The sequence below is a fragment of the Heteronotia binoei genome, chromosome 13 (genome assembly GCF_032191835.1).
Source record: "Heteronotia binoei isolate CCM8104 ecotype False Entrance Well chromosome 13, APGP_CSIRO_Hbin_v1, whole genome shotgun sequence".
NCBI lineage: Eukaryota > Metazoa > Chordata > Lepidosauria > Squamata > Gekkonidae > Heteronotia > Heteronotia binoei.
The window spans coordinates 9,389,090-9,414,988 of NC_083235.1; the positions used below are offsets into that span (position 1 = coordinate 9,389,090).

The 25,899-nt window shown below is 50.2% G+C and overlaps 3 protein-coding genes across 3 annotated transcripts in view; 2 read left to right on the plus strand and 1 right to left on the minus strand.

Moving 5' to 3' along the window:
* LOC132581685 (ras-related protein Rab-7a-like) overlaps positions 1-6,616 on the minus strand; it is a 29,738-nt gene extending 23,122 nt beyond the window's left edge. The window contains exon 1 of the mRNA XM_060253063.1: positions 6,568-6,616. Within this exon, the coding sequence (XP_060109046.1) occupies positions 6,568-6,572 (5 nt within the window). The 5' untranslated portion in view covers positions 6,573-6,616. The remainder of the gene's footprint in view (positions 1-6,567) is intronic.
* RENBP (renin binding protein) lies at positions 1,122-18,112 on the plus strand. Its single transcript, XM_060253062.1, is given in 11 exon segments — positions 1,122-1,222; positions 1,996-2,071; positions 4,838-4,913; positions 5,642-5,814; positions 8,163-8,313; positions 8,316-8,368; positions 8,894-8,975; positions 10,986-11,161; positions 12,499-12,630; positions 16,174-16,261; positions 17,340-18,112. Coding segments are annotated over 11 exon segments (1,197 nt in total). The 3' UTR covers positions 17,429-18,112.
* Positions 18,113-22,239: 4,127 nt separating this feature from the next.
* NAA10 (N-alpha-acetyltransferase 10, NatA catalytic subunit) overlaps positions 22,240-25,899 on the plus strand; it is a 29,352-nt gene continuing 25,692 nt past the window's right edge. The window contains exon 1 of the mRNA XM_060252556.1: positions 22,240-22,634. Within this exon, the coding sequence (XP_060108539.1) occupies positions 22,614-22,634 (21 nt within the window). The 5' untranslated portion in view covers positions 22,240-22,613. The remainder of the gene's footprint in view (positions 22,635-25,899) is intronic.

Consider the following 25,899-nt stretch of genomic DNA (forward strand, 5'->3'; position numbering starts at 1 on the left):
GCTTGGAGCTACGTTCTGAATAAAACTTTGTTGGTCTCAAAGGAGCACTTGACTCCTACTTTGTTCTATGACTCAAAGGTGCAGCTTGACTCCTACTTTGTTCATAGAGAGCCAGTTTGGTGTAGTGATGAAGTGCGCGGACAGTTATCTGGGAGAACAGGGTTTGATTCCCCACTCCTCCACTTGCACCTGGTGGAATAGCCTCGGGTCAGCTGCAGCTCTGGCAGAGGTTGTCCTTGAAAGGGCAGCTGCTGTGAGAGCTCTCTCAGCCCCACCCACCTCACAGGGTGTCTGTTGTGGGGGAGGAAGATAGAGGAGATTGTGAGCCACTCTGAGATTCAGAGTGAAGAGTGGGATATAAATCCATTCTCTTCCTCTAGAGAGCCACTTTGGTGGAGCGGTTAAGTGCGCGTACTCTTATCTGGGAGAACCGGGTTTGATTCCCCACTCTTCCACTTGCACCTGCTGGAATGGCCTTGGGTCAGCCATAACTCTGGCAGAGGTAGTCCTTGAAAGGGCAGCTGCTGTGAGAGCCCTCTCCAGCCCCACCCACCTCACAGGGTGTCTGTTGTGGGGGAGGAAGGGAAAGGAGATCAGGCGGCTCTGAGACTCTGTCCTTGAAAGGGCAGCTTCTGGGAGAACTCTCTCAGCCCCACCCATCTCACAGGGTGTCTGTTGTGGGGGAGGAAGGGAAAGGAGATTGTGAGCCGATCTGAGACTCTGAGATTTGGAGTGGAGGAGGGCAGGATATAAATCCAATATCATCATCGTGATCTTCTTCTTCTTTTGGCTCAGGAGGGTTAACAGGAAGTTTCAAAAGTGCTGAAAACTTTGGCAAACCAGAGCTGCCCCCTCCCCCTATGCTGGAGCGGTGTGTCAGCTGACTTGGGAAGGAAGGGGGAAGTCATATGATTCTCCAGTTCCCTGAGTCTTGAAATCTCTCTTTGGAAGATTTCCCCCTCTCTCTCTTGGCAGCAGCCTTTCCCAATCCGACGGAGAGGCAACGGTCACACTCCTCTGTGCCTTGCTTCCTCCTTGGAATGCGCTGACACAGCTTGCTCCAAAAAACCTCTTAGCAACCGACTGCCTTTTCAGCATTGGTGTCGGGGAATCGGGCAGGAATGGATTTGCACAAGCTAGAGAGCTGGCACCAGCAGATCTCTCAGGAGCTGGAGGCGGTGGTGGATTTCTGGATCCGGTATTCCCATGATGACAAATACGGGTGATTATCTTCTCCTAGAGAGTGTAGGGTTGCCAATCCCCAGGTGAGGGTAGGAGCTCCCCCGCTTTGGAAGTCCTCCTTCCGCTTCAGGGTCATCAGAGAGCTGGGAGAGGGAGGGAAATGTCTGCTGGGCACTCCAGTATTCCCTGTGGAGGCCGAGTCCCATAGGGTATAATGGAGAATTGATCTGCGGGTATCTGGAGCTCTGAGGGGGGCTGTTTTTTGAGGTAGAGGCACCAAATTTTCAGCATAGCATCCAATGCCTTTCTCCAGAATACCCTCCAAGTTTCAAGAGGATTGGACCTGGGAGTCCAATTTTATGAGCTCCCAAAGGAGGTGCCCCTATCCGTCATTATTTCCAATGGTGGGAAGGCATTTAAAAGGTGTGCAGTCCCTTTAAATGTAATGGCCAGAACTCCCTTTGGAGGTCAATTATGCTTGTCACAACCTTGCTCCTGGCTCCACCCCCAAAGTCCCCAGATATTTCTAGAATTGGATTTGGCAAGCCTAGGGTGGGGCTTTGTGGCATTTTGCCCATCCAAAGTCCCTCACTGGAATTGGTCTCCATAGGAAACAATGGAGTGCCCAGCAGACATTTCCCTTCCCCCCCTCCCCGCTTTCTGATGAGCCTGCAGCTGCGGAAGGGCCTCCAAACTGGAGGATCCCCTGCCCCCACCTGGGGATTGGCAACACTATTTCCAGCAGTTGGGCGGCCTATTTTGTGACACGCCTCCCAGGTTATAATGGCCTTCTTCTTCTTTCCTTCCTTCCAGGGGATTCTTTACATGCCTCGGCCAAGATGGGCAAATTTATGACGACTTGAAATACGTCTGGCTGCAGGGAAGGCAGGTAGGGAGCTGTCAGACGCTGTGACTTCCTGCCAGTATTTCCGCTGTGCAGCTGAGCAAGGTGGAGGGATGTCCCGCAAGCTCTCCCAAAGCGAGGGGGGGAAGTTTTACCATAGGGCAGGGGGCCCCAGCGACACCCATGGATACCTTTCCTCGTGCCTGCAATGTGCTTACAGAAAGCGAGGGAGGTCAGGTGGGGATTTTGCTCTGATGTGCAGATTTTAAAAACTCCCTCCGTTCCTTCCAGTTTTGCTGTAGTGATGAAGCGCGTGGACTCTTATCTGGGAGGACTGGGTTTGATCCCCCCATTCCTCCACTTGCAGCTGCTGGAAGGGCCTTGGGTCAGCCATAGATCTTGCAAGAGCTGTCTTTGAAAGGGCAGCTTTTGGAAGAGCTCTCTCAGCCCCCCTACCTCACAGGGTGTCTGTTGGGGGGGAGGGAGGTAAAGGAGATTGTGAGTGACTCTGAGACTCTGTCCTTGAAAGGGCAGCTTCTGGGAGAGCTCTCTCGGCCCCACCCACCTCACAGGGTGTCTGTTGGGGGGGGGGAGGTAAAAGAGATTGTGAGTGACTCTGAGACTCTGTCCTTGAAAGGGCAGCTTCTGGGAGAGCTCTCTCAGCCCCACCCACCTCACAGGGTGTCTGTTGTGAGAGGGGAGGAAGGTAAAGGAGATTGTGACCGCTCTGAGACTCTGAGATTCAGAGTATAGGGTGGGATATAAGAGAGCCAGTTTGGTACAGTGGTGAAGTGTGCGGACTCTTATCTGGCAGAACCGGGTTTGATTCCCCACTCCTCCACTTGCAGTTGCTGGAATGGCCTTGGGCCAGCCATAGCTCTCGTAGGAGTTGTCCTTGAAAGGGCAGCTGCTGCAAGAGCTTTCTCAGCCCCACTCACCTCACAGGATGTCTGTTGTTGGGGAGGGAGGTAAAGGATGTTGTGACCGCTCTGAGACTCTGAGATTCAGAGAATAGGGTGGGATATTAATCCACTATCATCATTTCCTTCCTTCCTTCCTTCCTTCCTTCCTTCCTTCCTTCCTTCCTTCCTTCCTTCCTTCCTTCCTTCCTTCCTTCCTTCCTTCCTTCCTTCCTTCCTTCCTTCCTTCCTTCCTTCCTTCCTTCCTTCCTTCCTTCCTTCCTCACAGCTCACCAGGCCCAGCACTAGGGGTTGTGGCACTCCTAGGCTGAGGCCTGTGCCCCCCACCCCATCTCTTCTCACACGCACAAGCACTCAGCCCGGCCTGCACCAGCCCTCCCCTGCTTCAAAGGGAGCCGTCCTTTGAAGCAGGGGTGGGGCCAGGCTGAGTGCTTTGGGCCCGCCTACTTGGCCTACTCCCATGCGCCAACCCTGCAGCTCACAAAATAAGTAAGACATTATTTTAAAAACACAACTTCTTGCTTTGGCTGGAATTGCCACCACAGCACAAGGATCGTCACTGTGTGACTGAACGTAAGCTGCGGCGGCCATTTTGTGGCTGGTTCCACCTCTGGCGGCAGCCATTTTGTGAGAGGCTCTTTCTCCTCCTTCCCTCTCTCCTGCTCTCATAGGTATCTATTCTTTGTAGAGCTGGACTTGTGTTTGGGTGGCCTCTGGCCCTATCGTGATGAGCTGGCTCACCCCCAGGCATGGTCAAGATACAAATCAAGTTGCCTGATACTGAACAAGACCCTCAGCCCATCAGCATTTTCTACTCTGACTGGCAGCCGCTCTCCAGGGTCTCAGGCTGAGGTCTTTCCCCTCATATAACGGCCAGGTCCTTTTAATTGGAGATGCTGGGGATTGAACCTGGGACCTTCTGTCTGCAAAAGAAGATGCTGCAGCGCTCACCATTGGAAAAAGTGCAGAAAAGGGCAACTAGAATGATTAAAGGGTTGAAACACTTTTCCTATGAAGAAAGGTTAAAACGCTCTTTAGCTTGGGTCTCTTTAGCTTGGAGAAACGTTGACTGAGGGATGACATGATAGAGGTTTACAAGATTATGCATGGGATAGAGAAGGTAGAGGTAGAAGTCCTTTTCTCACAATATGAGTACCCATGGACAGTCAATGAAATTGCTGAGCAGTCGGGTTAGAACGGATAAAAGGAAGTCCTTTTTCACCCAAAGGGTGGTTAACACGTGAAACTCGCTGCCACAGGAGGTGGTGGCAGCTAGAAGCATAGCCAGCTTCAAGAGGGGATTGGATAAGCATATGGAGCAGAGGTCCATCAGTGGCTGTTAGCCACAGCGTATTGTTGGAACTCTCTGTCTGGGGCAGTGATGCTCTATATTCTTGGTGCTTGTGGGGAGGCACAGTGGGAGGGCTTCTAGCCCCACTGATGGACCTCCTGATGGTGCTTGGGTTTTTTTGGCCACAGTCCAGAGTGTTGGACTGGATGTGCCATTGGCCTGATCCAACATGGCTTCTCTTATGTTATGTCCCCGGGCCACATGTTTGATGCCCCTGAGTTAGACATTGAGCCTCTTTCGCCCTCGTTTGCCTTCTGTTTCATCTTATATAGGACTTGTCTTCTTCTCTCTTTTACTTGGGCTTGGAGCTGTAGCAGGTTAAGCTTTTAACTTGTTGGCCCGGCCCAGCAAGGCCTCATTTATGTCAGATCCAGCCCTCATAGCAAATGAGCTCGACACCCCCGTTCTAACTGATGTGTACCCCAGGGAGAGAACGCTCTTAACCCTTTCCCTCCCAGATCCTCTCACGGGCAGAGTCACAATACCGAACGTTCTCAGGTAAGAAGAGAGAGCCCAGTTTGACTTCTCCCTCCCCAACAGGTATGGATGTACAGTCGTCTGTATCGAACAGTACCGAAGTTCCGCCGCCCAGAAGTCATAGAAGCAGCTCGAGCAGGTGATGTCTGTCTTCCCTACCCTGCGTACGGGAGGGCTAGCTATTCGGAACAGAGAGGAGGAGGAGACCAAGCCCTGTGAAGAAAGGCTGAAGGATTCGGAAATGTTCCATCTTTTGGTGTAGTAGTTAAGTGTGTGGACTCTTATCTGGGAGAACCGGGTTTGATTCCCCACTCCTCCACTTGCACCTGCTGGAATGGCCTTGGGTCAGCCATAGCTCTCGCAGGAGTTGTCCTTGAAAGGGCAGCTTCTGTCACAGCTCTCTCAGCCCCACCCACCTCACAGGGTGTCTGTTGTGGGGGAGGAAGGTAAAGGAGATTGTGAGCCGCTCTGAGACTGCGAATGGAGTGTGGAATATAAATCCAATGTCTGGAGAAGAGGGGGCGGAGGGCTCTCTTGAAGTCTTTGAAGGGTGGTCACTTTGAGGAGGTTCAGGAGATGTCCCTGTAGGCAGCAGAGGAGAGGACTCGCTGACCTCGCTTTACTTCCAGGGATCTGATGAGACTAGGCTAGCCTGGGCCATCCAGGTCAGGGCAAAGAAACCGAGGTAGTCCTGCCCTTGTCTGCCTCTGCGTAGCAACCCTGGACTTCCTTGGTGGTCTCGCCTCCCAAGTATTAACCCATGCTGACCCTGCTTAGCTTGCAAGGTTCTATGAGATCAAGCCAGCCTGGGCTATTCAGGCTGCTTGAGGATCGACTTCTATCCAAATTTCCTTCTCTTCCTCCCAGGTGGCGAGTTCCTGATGCGACACGCTCGCGTGGCCCCTCCGTCCCAAAAATGTGCTTTTGTGTTGACCCGTGATGGGCGCCCTGTGAAGATCCAGCGTACCATCTTCAGCGAGTGTTTTTATGTGCTTGGGCTAGATGAGCTTGGGCGTGCCACCGGAGAGCCCCATTACCGGGTGAGTCCAGGGATATAGATGCCGGGGATTGAACCTGAGACCTTCTGCATGCCAAGCAGAGGCTCTGCCACTGAGCCAAGTCTCAGGTCAGGGTCTTTCTCATCACCTTCTGCCTGGTCCTTCTAACTGGAGATGCTGGGGATTGAACCTGGGACCTTCTGCATGCCAAGCAGAGGCTCTGCCACTGAGCCAAGTCTCAGGTCAGGGTCTTTCCCATCACCTCCTGCCTGGTCCTTTTTACCTGGAGTTGCCTGGGATTGAACCTGGGACCTTCTGCATGCCAAGCAGAGGCTCTGCCACTGAGCCAGGGTCTCAGGTCAAGGTCTTTCCCATCACCTCCTGCCTGGTCCTTTTAACTGGAGATGCTGGGGATTGAACCTGGGACCTTCTGCATGCCAAGCAGAGGCTCTGCCACTGAGCCAGGGTCTCAGGTCAAGGTCTTTCCCTTCACCTCCTGCCTGGTCCCTTTAACTGGAGATGCCGGGGATTGAACCTGGGACCTTCTGCATGCCGAGCGGAGGCTCTGCCACTGAGCCAGGGTCTCAGGTCTAGGTCTTTCCCATCACCTCCTGCCTGGTCCTTTCGACTGGAGATGCCGGGGATTGAACCTGGGACCTTCTGCATGCCAAGCAGAGGCTCTGCCACTGAGCCACAGCCCCTCTTGCCACAACCTCCTTTCCCCTTGGGACAACCCCTAATGTGAACTAGCTGCTGCAAGGTTAGATCAAAAGTGAGGCTTGCTCGTGAATTTACCTCATGGTGCCGCCGTTAGAGCTGACCCTCCAGTCTCCTTGGATATGGGAATTTCGTGGAGAAAACTGGACGAAGGAGAACCATGATCTCTGGAAAGAGGTATTCTCCGCAGGTTCGGGCTGTCTGCGCTTGCCGACTGTGGACACTTGACAGGAGGGGTGAAGCCGGGTGATGAAACTTCCCTATAGGCCAGCAGTAGCGAGAAACTCCTGCTGTACAGCTGCCCCTGCTTGTCTCTCGGTCGCCCTTGAGGATTGGCTGTGGGCAGCCATTTTCTTTCTGGGAAGCAAGGAAGAAGTTCTTCGTGGGTTGCCTAGCAACTGTATCCGGTTGCTTGGCGATGAGCAACTGTGTTACTGGGTTCCACTCTCCCGTTCTCTTTCCCCTTCTAAGCAGCATGGGCAAGAATGTTCAATCCTGTTAGGCTTGCCAACCTCCAGGTGAGGCCTGGAGGTCTCCTGGAATCCCAGATGGTTCAAAATGCACTTAAATCCGCTGCAATCATTCCACTGATTCAGAGGCAGAAACCAGTGCCATTTTTCAGAGACTGTCAGTGGCAAAGAAGCTTCATATATTCATACTCCATTCAGAAACATTTCGAGTCAAAGTTGCTTGTTACCGGGAGTTTATTGGGTCAAAGTGAAATTTGGACAAACACAACCTATGTGGAATTGGTTTAATGTTTACGTTGCACTTTTTTTTGAAATTTGTCGCAATTAGACTCCTTAAACTGATTATAAATTGGTTGCCAGTAATTTGCAGCCGTGAACCTTTGAGTTTTTTTGTGGGCAATCCCCAGGTGGGGGAGAGGATCCCCCAGTTTGGAGGCACTCCCCCCGCTTCAGGGTTATCAGAAAACAGAGTGGGGGGGGGAATATCTGCTGGGCACTTCATTATTCCCTAGGGAGACCGATTCCCATAGGGGATAATGGAGAATTGATCTGTGAGTATCTGGGGCTTGGGGGGGGGGCTGTTTTTTAGGTAGAGCCACCAAATTTGCAGCATAGCATCCAGCGCCTCTCCTCAAAGTACCCTTCAGGTTGCAAAAGGATTGGACCTGGGGGTCCAATTCTATGAGCCCCAAAAGGAGGTGCCCCTATCTTTCATTATTTCCAATGGAGGGGAGGCATTTAAAAGGTGTGCAGTCCCTTTAAATGTGAGGGCCAGACCTCCCTTTGGAGTTCAATTATGCTTGTCACAACCTTGCTCCTGGCTCCACCCCCAAAGTCTCCTGGCTCCACCCCAAAGACTCTTGGCTCCACCCCCAAAATCCCCAGATATTTCAAGAATTGGACTTGGCAAGCCTAGGGTGGGGCTTTGTGGCATTTTACCCATCCAAATCCCACCTTCCTCAAGATCCACCCCCCCAAAATCTCCAGGAATTTCCCCACCCAGAGACGGCAACCCTACCTGAGAGGACAGAGACCAATTTCCCTGGAGAAGATGGCTGCCAAAGAGGGCGGACTCTGTGGGTTAGCTTCGCTCATCATTCAAGTGGAGATATGATTTTATACAAAGAAGGAGGGGAATTGTGTGACTGAGAAGCAGACGCCGTGGTGGAACTCCATGATTTTGACCTCGCTGGGATTTCTCAGGAGGCGGCCCTGAAGATGATGGAGGCCATCGTGCACTGGGTGCGAGAGGATCCCACCGAGCTGGGGCGTCCGCAGCTGACGGGAGCCACCCCTCATGACTCCATGGCCGTTCCCATGATGCTCCTCAACCTGGTAGACCAGCTCTCTGAAGGAGATTTGCCGAACTGGGGAGCTGGTCGGCTCAACGAATCCTCCTCCATGTGCAGGTACGGCTGCTGCTTCGGCCCCCAGCACCTTGTTGCGTTGTGTGTCATCTGTGTTACCCACGAGTCCCTCGTTTGGTGTAGTGGTTAAGTACATGGACTCTTATCTGGGAGAACCGCGTTTGATTCCCCACTCCTCCACCTGCAGCTCCTGGAATGGCCTTGAGTGAGCCATAGCTCTCGCAGAGTTGTCCTTGAAAGGACAGCTGCTGTGAGAGCTCTCTCAGCCCCAGTCTCTTCACAGGCTGTGTTCCCTCTAAGCTGAGTTAGCATGAGCTAGCTCACAGATTTTTAGCATCCAGCTCACAAATTTTTGTTTTAGCTCAGGAAAGATGACCCCACAGTAGCTCACAACTTTAATGTCAGTAACTCACAAAGTAGAAATTTTGCTCACAAGACTCTGCAGCTTTGAGGGAACATTGCTCACAGGGTGTCTGTTGTGTGGGAGGAAGGGAAAGGAGATTGTGAGCCACTCCGAAATTCAGAGAGAAGGGTGGGGTATAAATCTACAGTCTTCTTCTTCTATAGAGGAACGGCACCGCTGTGTTGGAGAACGTTTCAGAAGATGGCAAAGAGCTGCCAGGATGCCTGGGACGACAACAGAATCCCGGTAAGGGGACAAGAGAGCCAGTTTGGTGTAGTGGTTAAGTGTGTGGACTCTTATCTGGGAGAACCGGGTTTGATTCCCCACTCTTCCACTTGCACCTGCTGGGAATGGCCTTGGGTCAGCCATAGCTCTCACGGAGGTTGTCCTTGAAAGAGGTTGTCCTGTCAGAGCTCTCTCAGCCCCACCCACCTCACAGGGTGTCTGTTGTGGGAGAGGAAGATAAAGGAGATTGTGAGTTGCGCAGACTCTAAGATTCGGAGTGGAAAGCAGGATATAAATCCAATATCTTCTTGTACAAACGGGAGTCTTTGAGTGGGAATATTGTGTGGAATCAGCATGTTCATGCAGAACAGCAAAACTGCATGTCTCGCTAAAGAATTTCCCATTAGAAGATTGTTTCAGAGGTCCACAGCCATGCTGGTGTGCTGGAGAAGGCTTACGATTATTAAACACTCCGTGAGAGCATACATTGCTCATTTGAACCAAGATTTCCACGTGAAAAATAAGCCAGAAATGGGGACCACTTTACTAAAATATTAGACCTCTGTTTTAAAGACCTCCTCCAACTTCTCTACGCTGACTCACAGGGCAGTGGGGGCTTCGAAAGCCACACAATATGTGTGAAAGAACCACATGTGGCTCCCAGTGCCTGATTAAACCCTGTGGAGGCCCCTAGGCAGTCAAAATTTGGGGGGCCCTCTCGCTAATTATCTCCGAGTCTGAGTGTCTGCCCCGCCCCCTATGGCCCCCACTGCAGCCCGCAGGCACCTTCTCAAAAGCCCCTTTGACTAAGCTGTGGGGGAGAGGCAGAGAGAGGCAAACTTGGCGACGACGCCAGCAGAAGCCGCAGCAGGCAAGTCGGGCAAAGAATGGCTTAGTTGCTGGCTTTGAGTGCAGGCTGGGAGGGCTGCAAGCAGGGGGGAAACCGGGGGAGGGTCTGGGGCCCCTAAAGGCATGGGGGCCCATAGGCCAGTGCCTTCTTGGCCTAATTGTTACCTTTCAAACAATTTATTAGTAACATATGGTAATAAATTTCAATTTTACATCATTAATAACTACTTTTTTTATCTATCCCATATATTACTTTCTACCCACCCCTCCCCCCGTTATTTGACCCCCCCACTGGTGTTCTAAACTTAAAATCTTAATATTAAAGGTACCCTTAATTAATAAGAACCAAAATTAATATCTGCCTCCCTCTTGTACTTAATCATTATCAAAAATTGTCCAATGTCCTTTTATTTTCCACTCTTTTTCTACGTATCTTCTGAACTTTTTCCACTCCATCTTAAATACTTCTAAATCATAGTCTCTTAAGGTTCTTGTTAACTTGTCCATTTCACTCCATGTCATAACTTTTACAATCCAATCCCATTTCTCTGGTATTTTTTCTTGCTTCCACAACTGCTCCTACATTGTCCTAGCAGCTGAGAGCAAGTACCAGATTAAAGTTCTACCTTCTTTTGGAAATTTTTCCATTTGTAATCCCAACAGAAAAGTCTCTGCAACTTTGTTAAATTCGTATCCTAAGATCTTAGAAATCTCTTGTTGAATCATCTGCCAATTCTTTTTTGCTCTTTCACAAGTCCACCACATATGGTAGAAAGAACCTTCATGTTTTTACATTTCCAACATCTGTCTGGCATCTTATTGTTCATCTTTGCCAACTTTTTAGGAGTCGTATACCATCTGTACATCATCTTAAAACAATTTTCTTTGATACTCTGACATGTTGAGAGTTCCATAGAGTTCTTCCACAAATATTCCCATGTATCCACCTGTATTTCCTTATTTACATTAATTGCCCACTTAATCATTTGAGATTTCACTACTTCATCCTCCGTAGACCATTTTAAAAGTAACTTGGCCTAATTGTTAATCCGACTCTGACGACCCCTGCAAAAAATAGACCCCGCAGCACTGAGAATGCCCTGCCGTCCTTTTCGCTGGCTCCAGCTAGACGCGAGAACCGCTCAGTGACCCAGGCCGTCTCTTTCCCCTTTTCCCTCCCAGGCCATGCCATCGAAGCCGGCTGGTTCTTGCTCCGCCACACCCAGCGTCGGCAGGATGCGGCCCTCGTCTCCCAGGCGGTGGAGAAGTTAATGAAGCAGCCGTTCCGTTCTGGCTGGGACCCTGAACACGGGGGTCTGTTTGCTTTCCAAGACGTGGATGGGCTGTGCCCCACAATGGTAGGGTTGACAATGCTGGGTTGGGAAATTCATGGAGATTGGGAGGCCGTGCCTATGGAGGGTGGAACCTGGAGAGGGTTTCCCCTAGCCATGGGTGTCAAACATGGATCCCGGGGGCCGAATCAGGCCCCCAGAGAGCTCCTATCAGGCCCCCTGCTTCCTTCTCCCTCTCTCTTGCTTCCTTCTGCATCTCAACTTGCTTTGCCCGGCTTGCTCAATCGCACAGGAGCTTCAGAGCAAAAACCTCAATTTTCTCCATTGGTTGAGGCTCCTCCCCCTCCTGGTCCCCTGAGGAGGGAGGGAAAGAGCCAGAGCTTCCTTTGCCCAGTTCCCTGGATCTCATGGGAGAGATACAAAGAAAGCACCTTCAAGACCAACAAGTGCTAATGTTTTAAGCATGTTTTGTTTTAAGGTTGGTTTTTTAAAATCTGTAGTCCTATTTTCCTGTGTCCTTTCAAAAGTTGATATCTCTGCTGCTTAATCTTAAATAGGTACAAACATGGCCCAGCCCGACAACGTCTCATTTATGTCAGATCCGGCCCGCATAACAAATGAGTCTGACACCCCATGGCCGGGTTATGAGGGCCAGATCTGACATAAATGAGACCATGTCAGGCCAGGCTATGGTAGCAGAGATATAAACTTTATAAAGGACACAGACAAGCACAATTTAATTTAAAAAAAACCCTTAAAATAAAACATGATTAAATTAAAACCATTGATCTTAAAGGGGCTTTCTTTGTATCTCTCTCATGGGATCCAGGGAATTGGGCAAAAGAAGCTCGGGCTCTTTCCCTTCCTTCTCTAGGGGACCAGGAGGGGGAGGAGCCTCAGCCAAAAGAAGGAAAAGAGGCTTGGCTCAGTAGCTCTGCTGTGTGACTGAGAGAGCCTGGCAAAGCAAGCTCGGCCTCCCTCCCCAAGGGAGGAGCCTCAGCCAATGGAGAAAACAGAGGCTTTGTTCCATAGCTCCTGTGCGATTGAGCAAGCCTTGCAAAGCAAGCTGTGATGCAGAAGGAAGCAAGAGAGAGTGAGAAGGAAGCAGATGACAACCAGTTGCTCGGGGGGCCTGATAGGAGCCCTCCGGAGGCCTGATTCAGACACTCCTGACCCATAGAGTCCACCCTCCGAAGCAGCCATCTCCTCAGGGGAACTGAACTCTGTAGTCTGGAGGTCAGTAATTCCAGGAGATATCCAGGTCGTACCTGAAATTTGGAAATCCTGTTCTTTCACCACCTCCCATCGCCTTTAGGTTGATTTTCCCTGACTTTCCCCTCCCTGTTTACTGCTGCTGCAAGGAACAACTGTTTGCCCTCCATTTTCTCCACCCTTCACTTCAGCTAGAGTGGAGAATGAAACTTTGGTGGCCTCACACGGAAGCCATGGTTGCCTTTCTGATGGGCTTTGCCGAGACTCGGGACTCAGAGCTCCTGGAAATGTTCGACCAGGTAGTGAAATACACTTTTGCCAAGGTAAGCTCAAAGGGGGAGACTTCCTGAGTTGTATTTGAGTTGAGTTGGTTTTTATGCCCCACTTTTCACTACTCAAAAGGAGCCTCAGAGCGGCTTACAGTCTCCTTTCCCTTCCTCTCCCCACAACAGACACTCTGTGAGGTGGGTGAGGGCGGTGAGAGCTCTGACAGAAACTGCTCTTGAGAGGAACAGCTCTGAGAGAACTTGCGACTGACCCAAGGTCACCCAGCTGGCTGCATGTGGAAAAGGGGTGGGGAATCAAACCCGGTCCTTCAGATTAAAGTCCACTACTCTTCCCCCCCCCCCCAGTTTCAAATTAAGTTTATGGATGTATTCAAGAATTAAAATAGTATATCTAAACTTTCTTCTTAATATGCTAGTTAAAACTAGTGTGAGAGACAGGGTGCTGAACTAGATGGACCACTGATCTGATCTAGCAGAGCACTTCTTATACCCTTATCAGGGGAAGGCCTTGGCCTCTGTGCCCTGTTGTTGGCCCTCCAGAGGAAGTGGTTGGTCACTGTGCGAAACAGGAGGCTGAAATAGATGGACCCCTGGTCTGATCCAGCAGGAATCTTCTTATGTAGGCCTCAGCCTCTATGTCTTGTTGTTGGCCCTGCAGAGGAACTGGGTGGCCACTGTGTGAGACAGGATGCTGGACTAGATGGACCAGGCCTGTAGCTACAAGGGGGCCTGTGGGGGCACAGCCCCCTGATTTGGGGGCCCCTAACCAGCCTCCAGTGCCTGAGCTGCATCCTTCTTCATTCTGCCATTGTCATACACAGTTGCTTCTGCTTGCTTAGGGGCCGGAAGAAATCTCTGACCCCTCAGCAAGCAGAAACAACCAGGTCTGAAAGTTAAGCTCCCTGTTCCTTCTGCTTGCTTAGGGGCTGGAAGAAATCTCTGACCCCCCAGCAAGCAGAAACAACGGGGCACTTTCAGCGCCCAGGACTGAAAGTTAAGCTCCACGTTGGGCTGACGTTGGGCTAGAGGGCGCCTACAAGAAGAGGCCGTTCTGGCCCTCAAGTGGGGTGGTGAGGGTAGGGGGCGGATGGCTCCATTGCAGACAGGGCAGGGTAGGGTAGGCTGGAGCACACAAGTGGAGGTCCCGGCTGCAGTCCGGGGCTGGGGATCAGTGGAGAGGTGATGTTCGCCTGCAGGGGTTTTCTGGCCTGGTCTCGCTGGCCACCTGAGAGAGGGTGGGAGCTGGGCTTGGGCAGCCTTGGCTCGCCCTCTGACAGGAAGAAATCCGAATTGGAGGTCTTGTAGCCCCAGAAGTCAGTTGCGACTTGTTGGCGACTTCCACCCAACCCCCGTGTCCCGCCAGGCTTGCCTAGCTGGAGCATGCTACAGGTAAGGGCAGGAGACTGTGCGGCACATATCTAAACCTCTGAGTGGCTCCCCACCAGAGCTGCTGGAAGAGGGGTGGAAAGGGATCACCTTGGGGCAGCTGTGGGGAGGGGGGAGGCTGTATGGCAGCGAGCTGGCAGCTTTCCTCCTCAGCAGTGGTAGGAGAGAAGGCCATGGAAATTGGGGCCACTATGTGCCCCCTGAAAAAAATCAGGGCCCCCCCAATTCTTCAAATCCTGGCTACGGGGCTGAGATGGACTCTCACTGGTCTGAACCAGCAGGGCTCTTCTGATGTTCTTATGAAGGCCTTGGCCCCCATGTCTTGTTGTTGGCCCTCCGAAGGAACTGGGTGGCCACTGGTTGAGGCAGGACGCTGGACTAGATGGACCTTCACTGGTCTGATCCGGCAGGGCTCTTCTGATGTTGTTCTCAGGGGAAAGCCTCAGCCTCTCTGCCCTGTTGTTGGCCCTCCAGAGGAACTGATTGGCCTCTGTGTGAGACAGGAGGCTGGACTAGATGGACCCTCCCTGGTCTGATCCAGCAGGGCTCTTCTGATGTTGTTCTCAGGGGAAAGCCTCAGCCTCTCTGCCCTGTTGTTGGCCCTCCAGAGGAACTGGTTGGCCTCTGTGTGAGACAGGAGGCTGGACTAGATGGACCCTCCCTGGTCTGATCCAGCAGGGCTCTTCTGATGTTCTTCTCAGGGAAAGGCCTCGGCCTCGGCCTCTCTGCCCTGTTGTTGGCCCTCCAGAGGAACTGGTTGGCCACTGTGTGAGACAGGAGGCTGGACTAGATGGACCCTCCCTGGCCTGATCCAGCAGGGCTCTTCTGATGTTCTTAAGAAGGCCTCGGCCTCTCTGCCCTGTTGTTGGCCCTCCAGAGGAACTGGCTGGCCACTGTGTGAGACAGGAGGCTGGACTGGATGGACCCTCACTGGTCTGACCCAGCAGGGCTCTTCTGATGTTCTTATGAAGGCCTCGGCCTCCATGTCTTCTTGTTGACCCTTCAGAGGAACTGGTTGGCCACTGTTTGAGGCTGGATGCTGGACTAGATGGACCACTGCTGTGATCTAGCAGGGCTCTTTTTATGTTTGTTATGATCTTAACTGCCTGCCTTGGGCTACAGTGGATACCCAGACTGGGCCCTGAGTGAAAATTAGGTCTAAATGTCATCTGGGATCTCCAAACGCTGAACTCTCCAAGCTTCCCTGGCCTGTCCCTGAATTCTCCTCATTTGCCCATTCGGTCCACAGTCCATTACACCCCACCAGCGGTATGGCGCCTCCTTGTTAGCAGCCCTTGACCATCTTATAATTCAGGGGTGGCCAAACTTGCTTCATGTAAGAGCCACATAGAATCAACGTCAGATGTTTGAGAGCCACAAGATACGAGCATCAGATGTTTGAGAGCCGCAAGACAGGAAGGCAGGCAGTCAAATAATGGGGGACGGAGGGAGAGGTGGAAAGAAAGCAACTTTAACTTTAAATGCCTTCTCCAAGCTGCAGGCCGGCTTGGCTTGGAGAAGTGATTTAAAGAGAGAAATGCCTTCTCCAAGCAGGCCGGTGGGGTGGTGGGGGCTTCAAGAGCCACACAATATATGTCAAAGAGCCACAGTTTGGCCACCCCTGTTACAGTTCAATACACGTCTTGCTTCATGGTGTTTAGAACAGGGGTGTCGAACTCATTTGTTATGAAGGCTGGATCTGACATAAATGAGACCTTGAGGGGCCAGGCTATGTTAGGTGGGGCCATGTGTGTACCTATCTAAGATTAGGTAGCAGAGATATCAATTTTATAAAGAACACAGACAAACACAAATATATATTTTAAAAAACTTAAAACACGCTTAAAACTTTAGCACCCATTGGTCTTAAGGATGCTTTCTTTGTATTTCCCCCATGGGATCCGGGGAACTGGGCAAAGGAAGCTTTGGCTCTTTCTTTCCTTCCCCAGGGGACGGGGCGGGGAGCCTCAGCCAATGAAGAAAATAGAGGTTTTGCTTTGTATCTCCTAAGCAATCGAGCAAGCCTTGCAAAGCCAGCTGTGATGCAGAAGGAAGTGAGAGAGAGGGAGAAGGAAGCCGATGACTGCCAGTTGCTCGGGGGCCTGATTCAGCCCCTGCACTGCGTGTTTGACACCCCTGGTGTAGATCTCTGAGAGATCTGGGGAATGACTGTCTGTCTTGTTCTTCCCCTAGTTCCGGGATCCAGAGAGAGGGGAGTGGTTTGGCTACCTGACCCAGGAAGGCAAAGTGGCGCTCTCCATCAAAGGAGGACCATTCAAAGGTAAACGGTCTTGACGCTGAAGGGTGGGGAAAACATCAGAAATTCCCCAAACATCGAGCAGTCAAAATTGCCTTTATTTATCTAAAACATTTATTTATTTATTAGCTACTTTCTGAGCTGAAGTCAGCTTACCACATAAATCAAATGCCAAATGCCCCCCCCCCCCAGAGCCCCAGATACCTTTAGATCAATTCTCCATTATACCCTATGGGAATTAGTCTCCATAGGGAATAATGGAGTGCCCAACAGCCATTAGCCACAAGATACGAACATCAGATGTTTGAGAGCCGCAAGACAGGAAGGCAGGCAGTCAAATAAATGGAGGGAGGGAGAGGTGAAAAGAAAGCAACTTTAACTTTAAATGCCTTCTCCAAGCTGCTGGCTGGCTTGGTGATAGGGTTGCCAGGTCCAATTCAAGAAAGATCTGGGCTCTTTGGGGGTGGAGCCAGGAGACACTGGGGGTGGAGCCAGGAGCAAGGTTGTGACGAGCATCATTGAACTCCAAAGGGAGTCCTGGCCATCACATTGAAATGCCTTCTCCAAGCAGGCCGGTGGGGCGCACCTTTTAAATGCCTTCCCTCCATTGGAAATAATGAAGGATAGGGGCACCTTCTTTGGGGGCTCATAGAATTGGACCCCCTGGTCCAATCTTTTTGAAACTTGGCGGGTGTTTTCAGGAAAGGCACTGGATGCTATGCTGCAAATTTGGTGCATCTACCTCAAAAGACAGCCCCCTCCAGAGCCCCAGGTACCTTCAATTCTCCATTATACCCTATGGGAATCGGTCTCCAAAGGGAATAATGGAGTGCCCAGCAGACATTCCCCCCCCCCCCCCGCTTTCTGATGACCCTGAAGTAGGGGGAGGGCCTCCAAACTGGGGGATCCCCTGCCCCCACTTGGGGATTGGAAACTCTAATCGTTGACCACAAAATGGCTGCCGCAGGAGGCCAAGCTAACCACAATATGGCTGCCATGCTATCTGGAATTATTGGCGAGGGTTGTAAGGGAGAGAGAGGGAGGCCTCTCAAAAGCAGGGCAATTCCTTCTGTTTCACTCATCCGCTCGCTTTTCTCCTTAGGCTGTTTCCACGTGCCCCGTGCTCTGCATATGTGTCAAGAAATCCTGGAGTCGCTTATAAAGGAGGCGAAATCTCACCCCCAGGAATGAAACGCTCAGTGGGGGGAACCTCCCCCAACGTCGTCGGCACTATGACGTCACCTGAGAGGGACATCATTGCGCCAGCAACAGGGCGCAGCGGCCACTCTAGGTGTTTTTGGGGGAATTCTATGGTTTTCCCAGATGTTCTAGCCATTTGGGAGGGGAAACTCTATGGTACATTAGGTGCCATAGAGTTTTCCCCTCCCAAATGGCTAGAGTGCCCAGGAAAACAACAGAGTTTTTTTTTTAAATGCCTAGAGTGGCCGCGAGCGCTGGTGCAACAACATCACTTCCGGAGAGCAGAGGGGACTTGGCAACCCTAGAGTCAAGGGCCGGATCTCCTCCATATTCTGCTCAAGACTGGCCTGAATTCTTGCCCAATCTCCAGAGAACACAGCACTCCCCGCCACCTGCGGCTCACTCCAAACTGCCATCTTTTAACCCGTGACTAGACCGGACTTGGCCGTCCTCTGTTCGAAAGATGCTTGCTGCGGTGACAATTCCCTGTTTTTCAGAGGGGGCAGCTCCTTGGAATGAGCAGAATTCGTATTTGTCAGATTCTGGGAAGTTGGGGGGAAATTTATGCCCACCACTGTGCTTATTACTGCCTATCAGTGACCCTTTTTTCTTGAGTCTCCAAAGGGATGTGTGCATTATGGAATCAATAAAAATAGATACATGATCTAAGGGAAACCAAATCGTGGTGTTTTACTCAGGGCTTTTTTTGGCGGGAAAAGCCTAGCAGGAACTCATCTGCATATTAGGCCACACCCCCTGATGCCGCCTTTGTTTCATACAGCAAGAATGCATTTGCATATCAGACCACACCCCCTGACACTAAGCCAGTCAGAACTGTGTTCCTGCTCAAAAATAGCCTGGTTTTACTGTTTCGGCCAAGGGTCATTTTGTAGAAAAATAGGTGGTGGAGCTCATCCAGGGATTGTTATGCTCCCGTGAGCTCCTGCTGAATCCAAGGCCTTCTTTCTGCTGCTTTAGTGTATGAAAATGTTCAGAGTCGAAACAGAGCCGGTGTGGTGTAGCGGTTAGTGTCAGACTTAGGATCTAAAAGATGCAGGTTTGAATCCCCACTCTGCCATAGAAACTGGATGGATGACCCTTGGGCCAGTCACATTCACTCAGTACGTTGTAGTGGATAAGAGTGGCAGATTCTGATCTGGAGAACCGGGTTCGATTCCCCACTCCTCCCCCACATGCAGCCAATGTTCCCTCTAAGCTGCAGAGTCTTGTGAGCAAAAATTCTACTTTGTGAATTTCCTGGCATTCAAGTTGTGAGCTACTGCATAAATTAGTGTGCTCCGGGTCATCCTTACTGAGCTAAAACAAAAACGTGTGAGCTGGAGGCTAAAAATCTGTGTGCTAGCTCACACTAACTCAGCTTAGAGGGAACACTCCATGCAACCAGCTGGGTGACCTTGTGTCAGTCACAGGTTCTCTCAGAGTTCTCTCAGCCCCCCCTACTTCCCAGAGTGTCTGTTGTGGGGAGAGGAAGGGAAACCTACCTTTAGAGCCTGACTGCATCGCTTTCTGGCAGGGCCCTAGACTGCTGCAGCAGATCTTTGTAGAAAAATTTTGCCTCTCGCATGTCGTCTTCCCAGAAGATGGCTCCCAGTAATATCTAAAAACTTGCTCTTTCTTTAATTTTAATGCACTCTCATTTCGGTTCCTTGAGTGTCTCACCCTGAAGAACAAACAAGGATATTGGTTTTTTATCTCATTGCATACGCTAAACCCACTTTTACCAAGGATAGCTATATATCCACAGTATTCCAATGTATTTCTCTTTGAGGATAGTGGATCAGAAAAATGCTTTTTTGCATTGACATACTCAAAAAAGGGACATTGGCTGTTTATCTCATTACATATACTAATCCACTATTTGAATGCATTTTTTAAAAATGGCAAACTAGAATGATGTTTTTATATGTGAGTGACATGTTTAAATTAAGCCTCTGAGAACCTTAAGCCCTCCTTTTATCCCAGAGCAGACTCTCATTTATTGCAGGATACTTAATGGACATCAGTCTGCTATTCTGACGTTTATTACAGCTTTTGTTGTTTTAGCCCAGTGGACACAGGCTAGCAGTCCCTAGGCCCGGCTTGTGATTCTTTTAATCTGCTAAGGGATATTTCCATGATTTTGCATGCTAATTCACTGCCCACTTTCTCTATATTGAGGACTGCTTGCGGTTCCATCCTGTCTGATGAAGTGTGCTTAGAGCACACGAAAGCTGACATTCTGAATAAAACTTTGTCGGTCTTAAACGCGCTACTTGACTCTGCTATGTTCTACCATTAGAAATGCGTTTCGTGGCACTGAAGAAGTGAAACAAGCTCGTATCTGAAGAAACGTGCACGAAAACTTATACGCAGAATTCAACTTCCTCGTTCTTAAAGGTGCTACTGGACTTAGTACTAATGTACGGCTGTGAGAGTTGGACCATAAGGAAGTCCGAGTGCAGAAGAACAGATGCTTTTGAGCCGTGGTGCTGGAGAAGACTCTTGAGAGCCCCTTGGACTGCAAGAAGGTCACATCCGTCAGTCCTAAGGGAAATCCACCCTGGCTGTTCCCTGGAAGGTCAGATGCTGAAGCTGAAGCTCCAATCCTTTGGCCACCCAATGAGAAGGGAGCACTCCCTGGAGAAGACCCTGATGCTGGGAAAGACAGAAGGCAACAGAAGAAGGGGACGGCAAAAGAGGAGATGGCTGGACACCGTTACTGATGTAACTAACATGAATTTGAGCAGACTTCGGAGGCTGGTAGAAAACAGAAGGGCCTGGCGTGACATGGTCCATGGGGTCACAAAGAGTCAGACTCAACTGTGCAACTGAACAACAAAAACTGTGCTGGTTCAAAGCAGCAGAACAAAGTTTGAGTCCAGTGGTGCCTTGAAGAGTTTAATTCTGGGCATACGTTTTTGTGTGCATACACACTTCTTCAGATACTGGTAGAAGAAGCGTGCAACCCTAGAATCAGAAACAAGCCCCATGAGCGACTCATAAAGGCTCCTCCCCTGCCACTATTCTGTTAGTCTTTAAAATGCTCCTGGCTGTTCTTTTTTTAACTGAGAAGAAAAATCATCTCCTATCCTTGCCTGTTTTGGAGTTGGAGCAAAGGGTATCTTTTCTAACCGCTGCAGACAGCAGAGCCATCTGAATCAAGCTCCATCAGCGCCACCTTCAGGATAAACGTGGCAAGTGGTAAAACGCCTTTCACTAAAAGAGACCAAAATGTCGCAAGAGCGTGCAAGCTTTGGAATCCACGGTCTAAGCACTGCGTTGGAGTGAATGTTCGGTATTTTAAAAGTAGTGGTGGTGGACGGAAGATGTTTGTTCAATGTCCCTGACTTCACCTTCCAGAGCAGCCCTTTCCTCCAGGGGAACTGATCTCTGCAGTCTGAAGAGGAGCTGGAATTCCAGGGGATCCCCAGGTCCCACCTGGAGGCTGGCATCCCTGAACCTCAGTGGGGCACAAGGCCACAGAGTCCCCCCTCCAAAGCAGTCCTTTCCTCCAGGGGAACTGATCTCTGCAGTCTGGAGAGGAGCTGGAATTCCAGGGGATCCCCACGTCCCACCTGGAGGCTGGCATCCCTAGCCCAGCCGATTAAAGGCAATGGTGATTTGGCTAAGTGGTGGCCAATTACCTAATTCTAATTACTCAACCTAACAGTCGTCAAAGGTTGCAGCAAACCAACTAGGACTCTGCCTCCTTATCTCCGTCTCCCAAAAGTCACTCTTCAAGGGAAACCCTGAAATACTAACAGCTGAAGACTCAGTGTGGTGCAGAGCTTAGATCTGGGAGACCCAGGCTGGAATTCCTGGTCTGCCATGGCAACTTGGCTGGGTAGGGCAAGAGCCAGTGTGCTGTAGTGCTCAGAGATTCATACAAGGATCTGGGAGACCCAGGTTCGAATCCCCACTTCAGTCATGGAAGCTCGCTGGGTGTGACCTTGGGCCAGTCAGACGCTGTAGCCTACCTTGTAGGATTGTTGTGACGATAAGATGGAGGGGAGGAGAATTAGGTGACCCACCTGGAGGCTCCTTGGGGGATAAAGGTAGGGTATATGAAGAACGTCAGAGAAGCCATGTTGGACCAGACCAATGGCTCCTCCAGTCCAACACTCTGTAATCAAACACACTTTGCATAATCTTGTTACAATTTTACAACAACCCTGTAAGGCAGGACCTACTGCAGAGGCCGTTTGGCCCTATATTCCAGCTATTTCCTCTATTTTTATTGCTTCAATTTAGGGTTGCCAACTTCCAGGTGATGGCTGGAGATCTGCTATTACAATTAATCTCCAGATGACTAAGATAATTTCTCCTGAAGAAAATGGCTGTTTTGGAGGTTGAAGTCTATGGTTTTATACCCTGATGAGGTCCCTCCTGTCTTCAAACCCCACCCTCCTCAGGCTGCAACCCTGAAATCTCTAGGTTTCTGCAGCCCAAAGTTGGCAACCTTACATATTGTACTCTGCCCCTTTAATTAACTGGAGAAATTTGGGGTTTGTTATGTTATTGTGTTTTTTAACTGGAAACGATTTTTACTATTATTCTAAACGGATTTGAGCCACGAGGCGGGGTATAAATATTTTTAAAACAATAAAAATAAAAGTGTTAAAATGCTCAAAGCGCCGGACCCTCATCTTGAGATTGGCTCAGTTCAGCGTCCTTTGAGCTATTATTGGTTACACTGAGTATCAATCACTTTCCAAACTGGAAGAGGATTGGTTCGGTTGTAAGCCAATCAGATGACATGTCGTCATCAGAGTTCATGAGGCGGTTCCAAGGGTTGGTTCGCTGAGGCATGAAGGGAGGGGGCCTGACGTCACGAAGTATCCCGGACGAGGGCGGAAGAATCAAACCAGCCAAACGAGGCGAAGAAGAAAAAGAATAAACCAGTCCGTCATTGGTCAATGGATTCCGCTTCGGCGCGTCTGATTGGATGCTCAGGATCCCTTGGAGGCGGGGAAATTGTAATTTTTTTCTACCTCAGCGACAGAGGGAAGAAATGCAAAGGGCCATATCGGGATTGGATAGGACGCCGCGCCACTTCTTCGCGGGGATTGGCTGCGGCGCTGAGACGGACGCGTTCCATTCCCCGCCCCGCCGCCGGAGCCTTTGAGCCGTCGCGTGAGCCTAGAGGAGGGCTGCTGCGGACCCCGCTGCCGTCGCCATGAACATTCGAAATGCGCGGGTTCGAGTCCCGGGGACAGCCGGCGGGAGGGAAAGAAAGGCTGGGCTTGGATCTGGGGCGGGGAGAGGCAAAAGCAATGGGAAATCCGCATGGCATTGGATTGATGGGAACGGGCGCCTTCATTAGCAAGGACCTCTGCTAAGCTCTTTCTGTCTTATGGGTGGGGAGCATTGGCTGTAACTTTGCTGGCTCCAAAGCCCGTCCAGTGAATCAACTTTGGTGGCCACCCTCTTTGCTCTTAAGGAAGTTTAAAGCCTATTGGTGCTCCCCCCCCCCATGGCCTTGTTGGATGAACCTGATCGTCCTAAATTGCAAGGTTGCCAACTCCAGGTTGGATATTTTGAGCTGGAAGTTGGGGAGTTCAGTAGAATATAATGTCCTAGAGTCCATCCTTCAAAGCTGCGATTTTTCTCCAGGGGGACTGATCTTCTGTTGTCTGGGGATCAGTTGTGATTCTGAGGGATCAACAGGCCCTACCTAGAGTTGGAGCAACCAACATCAGAGAGTCACGGTAGTAAACTTCCTATAGAATTACACACTCTCATACAACACCCTTTTAACATAGAATAGAACAAAGTAGGAGTCCAGTAGCACCTTTATGACCCACAGTTTTATTCATAAAACATATACTGAATAAAACTTGATTGGTCTTCAAAAACTGGCTGAGTAATAGGAAGCAGAGAGTGAGTATAAATGGGCAGTCTTCGCAGTGGAGGACGGTAAGCAGTGGGGTGCCGCAGGGCTCGGTACTGGGTCCCATGCTTTTTAACTTGTTCATAAATGATTTAGAGTTCGGAGTGAGCAGTGAAGTGGCCAAGTTTGCGGATGACACTAAATTGTTCAGGGTGGTGAGAACCAGAGAGGATTGTGAGGAACTCCAAAGGGATCTGTTGAGGCTGGGTGAGTGGGCGTCAACGTGGCAGATGCGGTTCAATGTGGCCAAGTGCAAAGTAATGCACATTGGGGCTAAGAATCCCAGCTACAAATACAAGTTGATGGGGTGTGAACTGGCAGAGACTGATCAAGAGAGAGATCTTGGGGTCATGATAGATAACTCACTGAAAGTGTCAAGACAGTGTGCGTTTGCAATAAAAAAGGCCAATGCCATGCTGGGAATTATTAGGAAGGGAATTGAAAACAAATCAGCCAGTATCATAATGCCCCTGTATAAATCGATGGTGCGGTCTCATTTGGAGTACTGTGTGCAGTTCTGGTCGCCGCACCTCAAAAAGGATATTATAGCTTTAGAGAAGGTGCAGAGAAGGGCAACTAGAATGATTAAAGGGCTGGAGCACTTTCCCTATGAAGAAAGGTTGAAACGCTTGGGACTCTTTAGCTTGGAGAAACGTCGACTGCGGGGTGACATGATAGAGGTTTACAAGATAATGCATGGAATGGAGAAAGTAGAGAAAGAAGTACTTTTCTCCCTTTCTCACAATACAAGAACTCGTGGGCATTCGATGAAATTGCTGAGCAGACAGGTTAAGACGGATAAAAGGAAGTACTTCTTCACCCAAAGGGTGATTAACATGTGGAATTCACTGCCACAGGAGGTGGTGGCGGCCACAAGTATAGCCACCTTCAAGAGGGGTTTAGCTAAAAATATGGAGCACAGGTCCATCAGTGGCTATTAGCCACAGTGTATGGAGCACAGGTCCACCAGTGGCTATTAGCCACAGTGTATGTGTGTATATAACATTTTTTGCCACTGTGTGACACAGAGTGTTGGACTTGATGGGCCGTTGGCCTGATCCAACATGGCTTCTCTTATGTTCTTATGTTCTTATCTCCAACTAAAAAGGGCAAGTAGGTGTGAAAAACCTCAGCTTGAGTCCCTGGAGAGCTGCTGCTAGTTTGAGTAGACAATACTGACTTTGATGGATGGAGGGTCTGATTCAGTAGAAGGCAGCTTCATATGTTCATGGGGAGGGATGGTGGCTCAGTGGTAGAGCATCTGCTTGGTAAGCAGAAGGTCCCAGGTTCAATCCCCGGCATCTCCAACTAAAAAGGGTCCAGACAAATAGGCATGAAAAACCTCAGCTTGAGACCCTGGAGAGCTGCTGCTAGTTTGAGTAGACAAGACTGACTTTGATGGACCGAGGGTCTGATTCAGTAGAAGGCAGCTTCATATGTGCCCCCTGGACTCCTACTTTGTTCTGTTGCTTCAGACCAACACGTCTGCCTGCCTGGATCTATCTGAATAGAACAATTCAGCCAATTGGATGTACTGTTGGAAATTTCACGATTCGAGTCCTTTGGAACTGAGGCCAATTTTATGGAAGTGAATGGATTATAGGGACCTTTGTGCAGTGAACTTCTACATTAATTTGCTTGTGGATTATTTTCACGGAGGTCCAGTTGGATGAATTGTTCTAGTCTATATTTATAAGGGTGTTCTCTGAGACTGTGTAATTATATTGGAAACATTTGTAAATTTCCAGTGCAGGCGTGTGATTTGTTAGAGGCTGGTAATCACCGAAAACCTTCGGGTTTTTCTCCTAGTCACCCGCCTGGAGTCTGGCAAAGTTGCCTACGGTTCAGTGGCTGCATCAAAGTAAATGTCCAGTGGCCGGGCATCTCTAGTTGCCAGCAGTGCTCCCTCTGGGCTGAGTTAGTGTGAGCTAGCTCACAGGTTTTTCGCCTCCAGCTCACACAGTTTCGTCTTCGCTCAGGAAGGATGGCCCCAGAGGAAACTGATTTATGCAGTAGCCAAATTGCGTCCTTACAACTTTCATGCCAGTCGCTCAAGGAGTAGAATTCTTGCTCACAAGACTCCACAATTTAGAAGGGAGCATTGGTTCCCAAGCGTTGGTTGGCCAACATGGTAGGGGGTGTTGTATGTTTACACACCTGCTTGTGGAGTCACAGCTGCATAGTATCATGGTTATGAGAATCAGCTATGACAGGGGTGGCCAAACTGTGGCTCAGGAGCCACGTGTGGCTCTTTCACACCTGTTGTGTGGCTCTAGAAGCCCCCACCACCCTGTCAGCCAGCTTGGAGAAGGCATTTCTCTCTTTAAATCACTTCCCCAAGCCAAGCCAGCTGGCAACTTGAAGAATGCATTTAAAGTTGAAGTTTAGGGAGGGACGGTGGCTCAGTGGTAGAGCATCTGCTTGGGAAGCAGAAGGTCCCAGGTTCAATCCCTGGCATCTCCAAAAAAGGGTCCAGGCAAATAGGTGTGAAAAACCACAGCTTGAGACCCTGGAGAGCCGCTGCCAGTCTGAGAAGACAATACTGACTTTGATGGACCAAGGGTCTGATTCA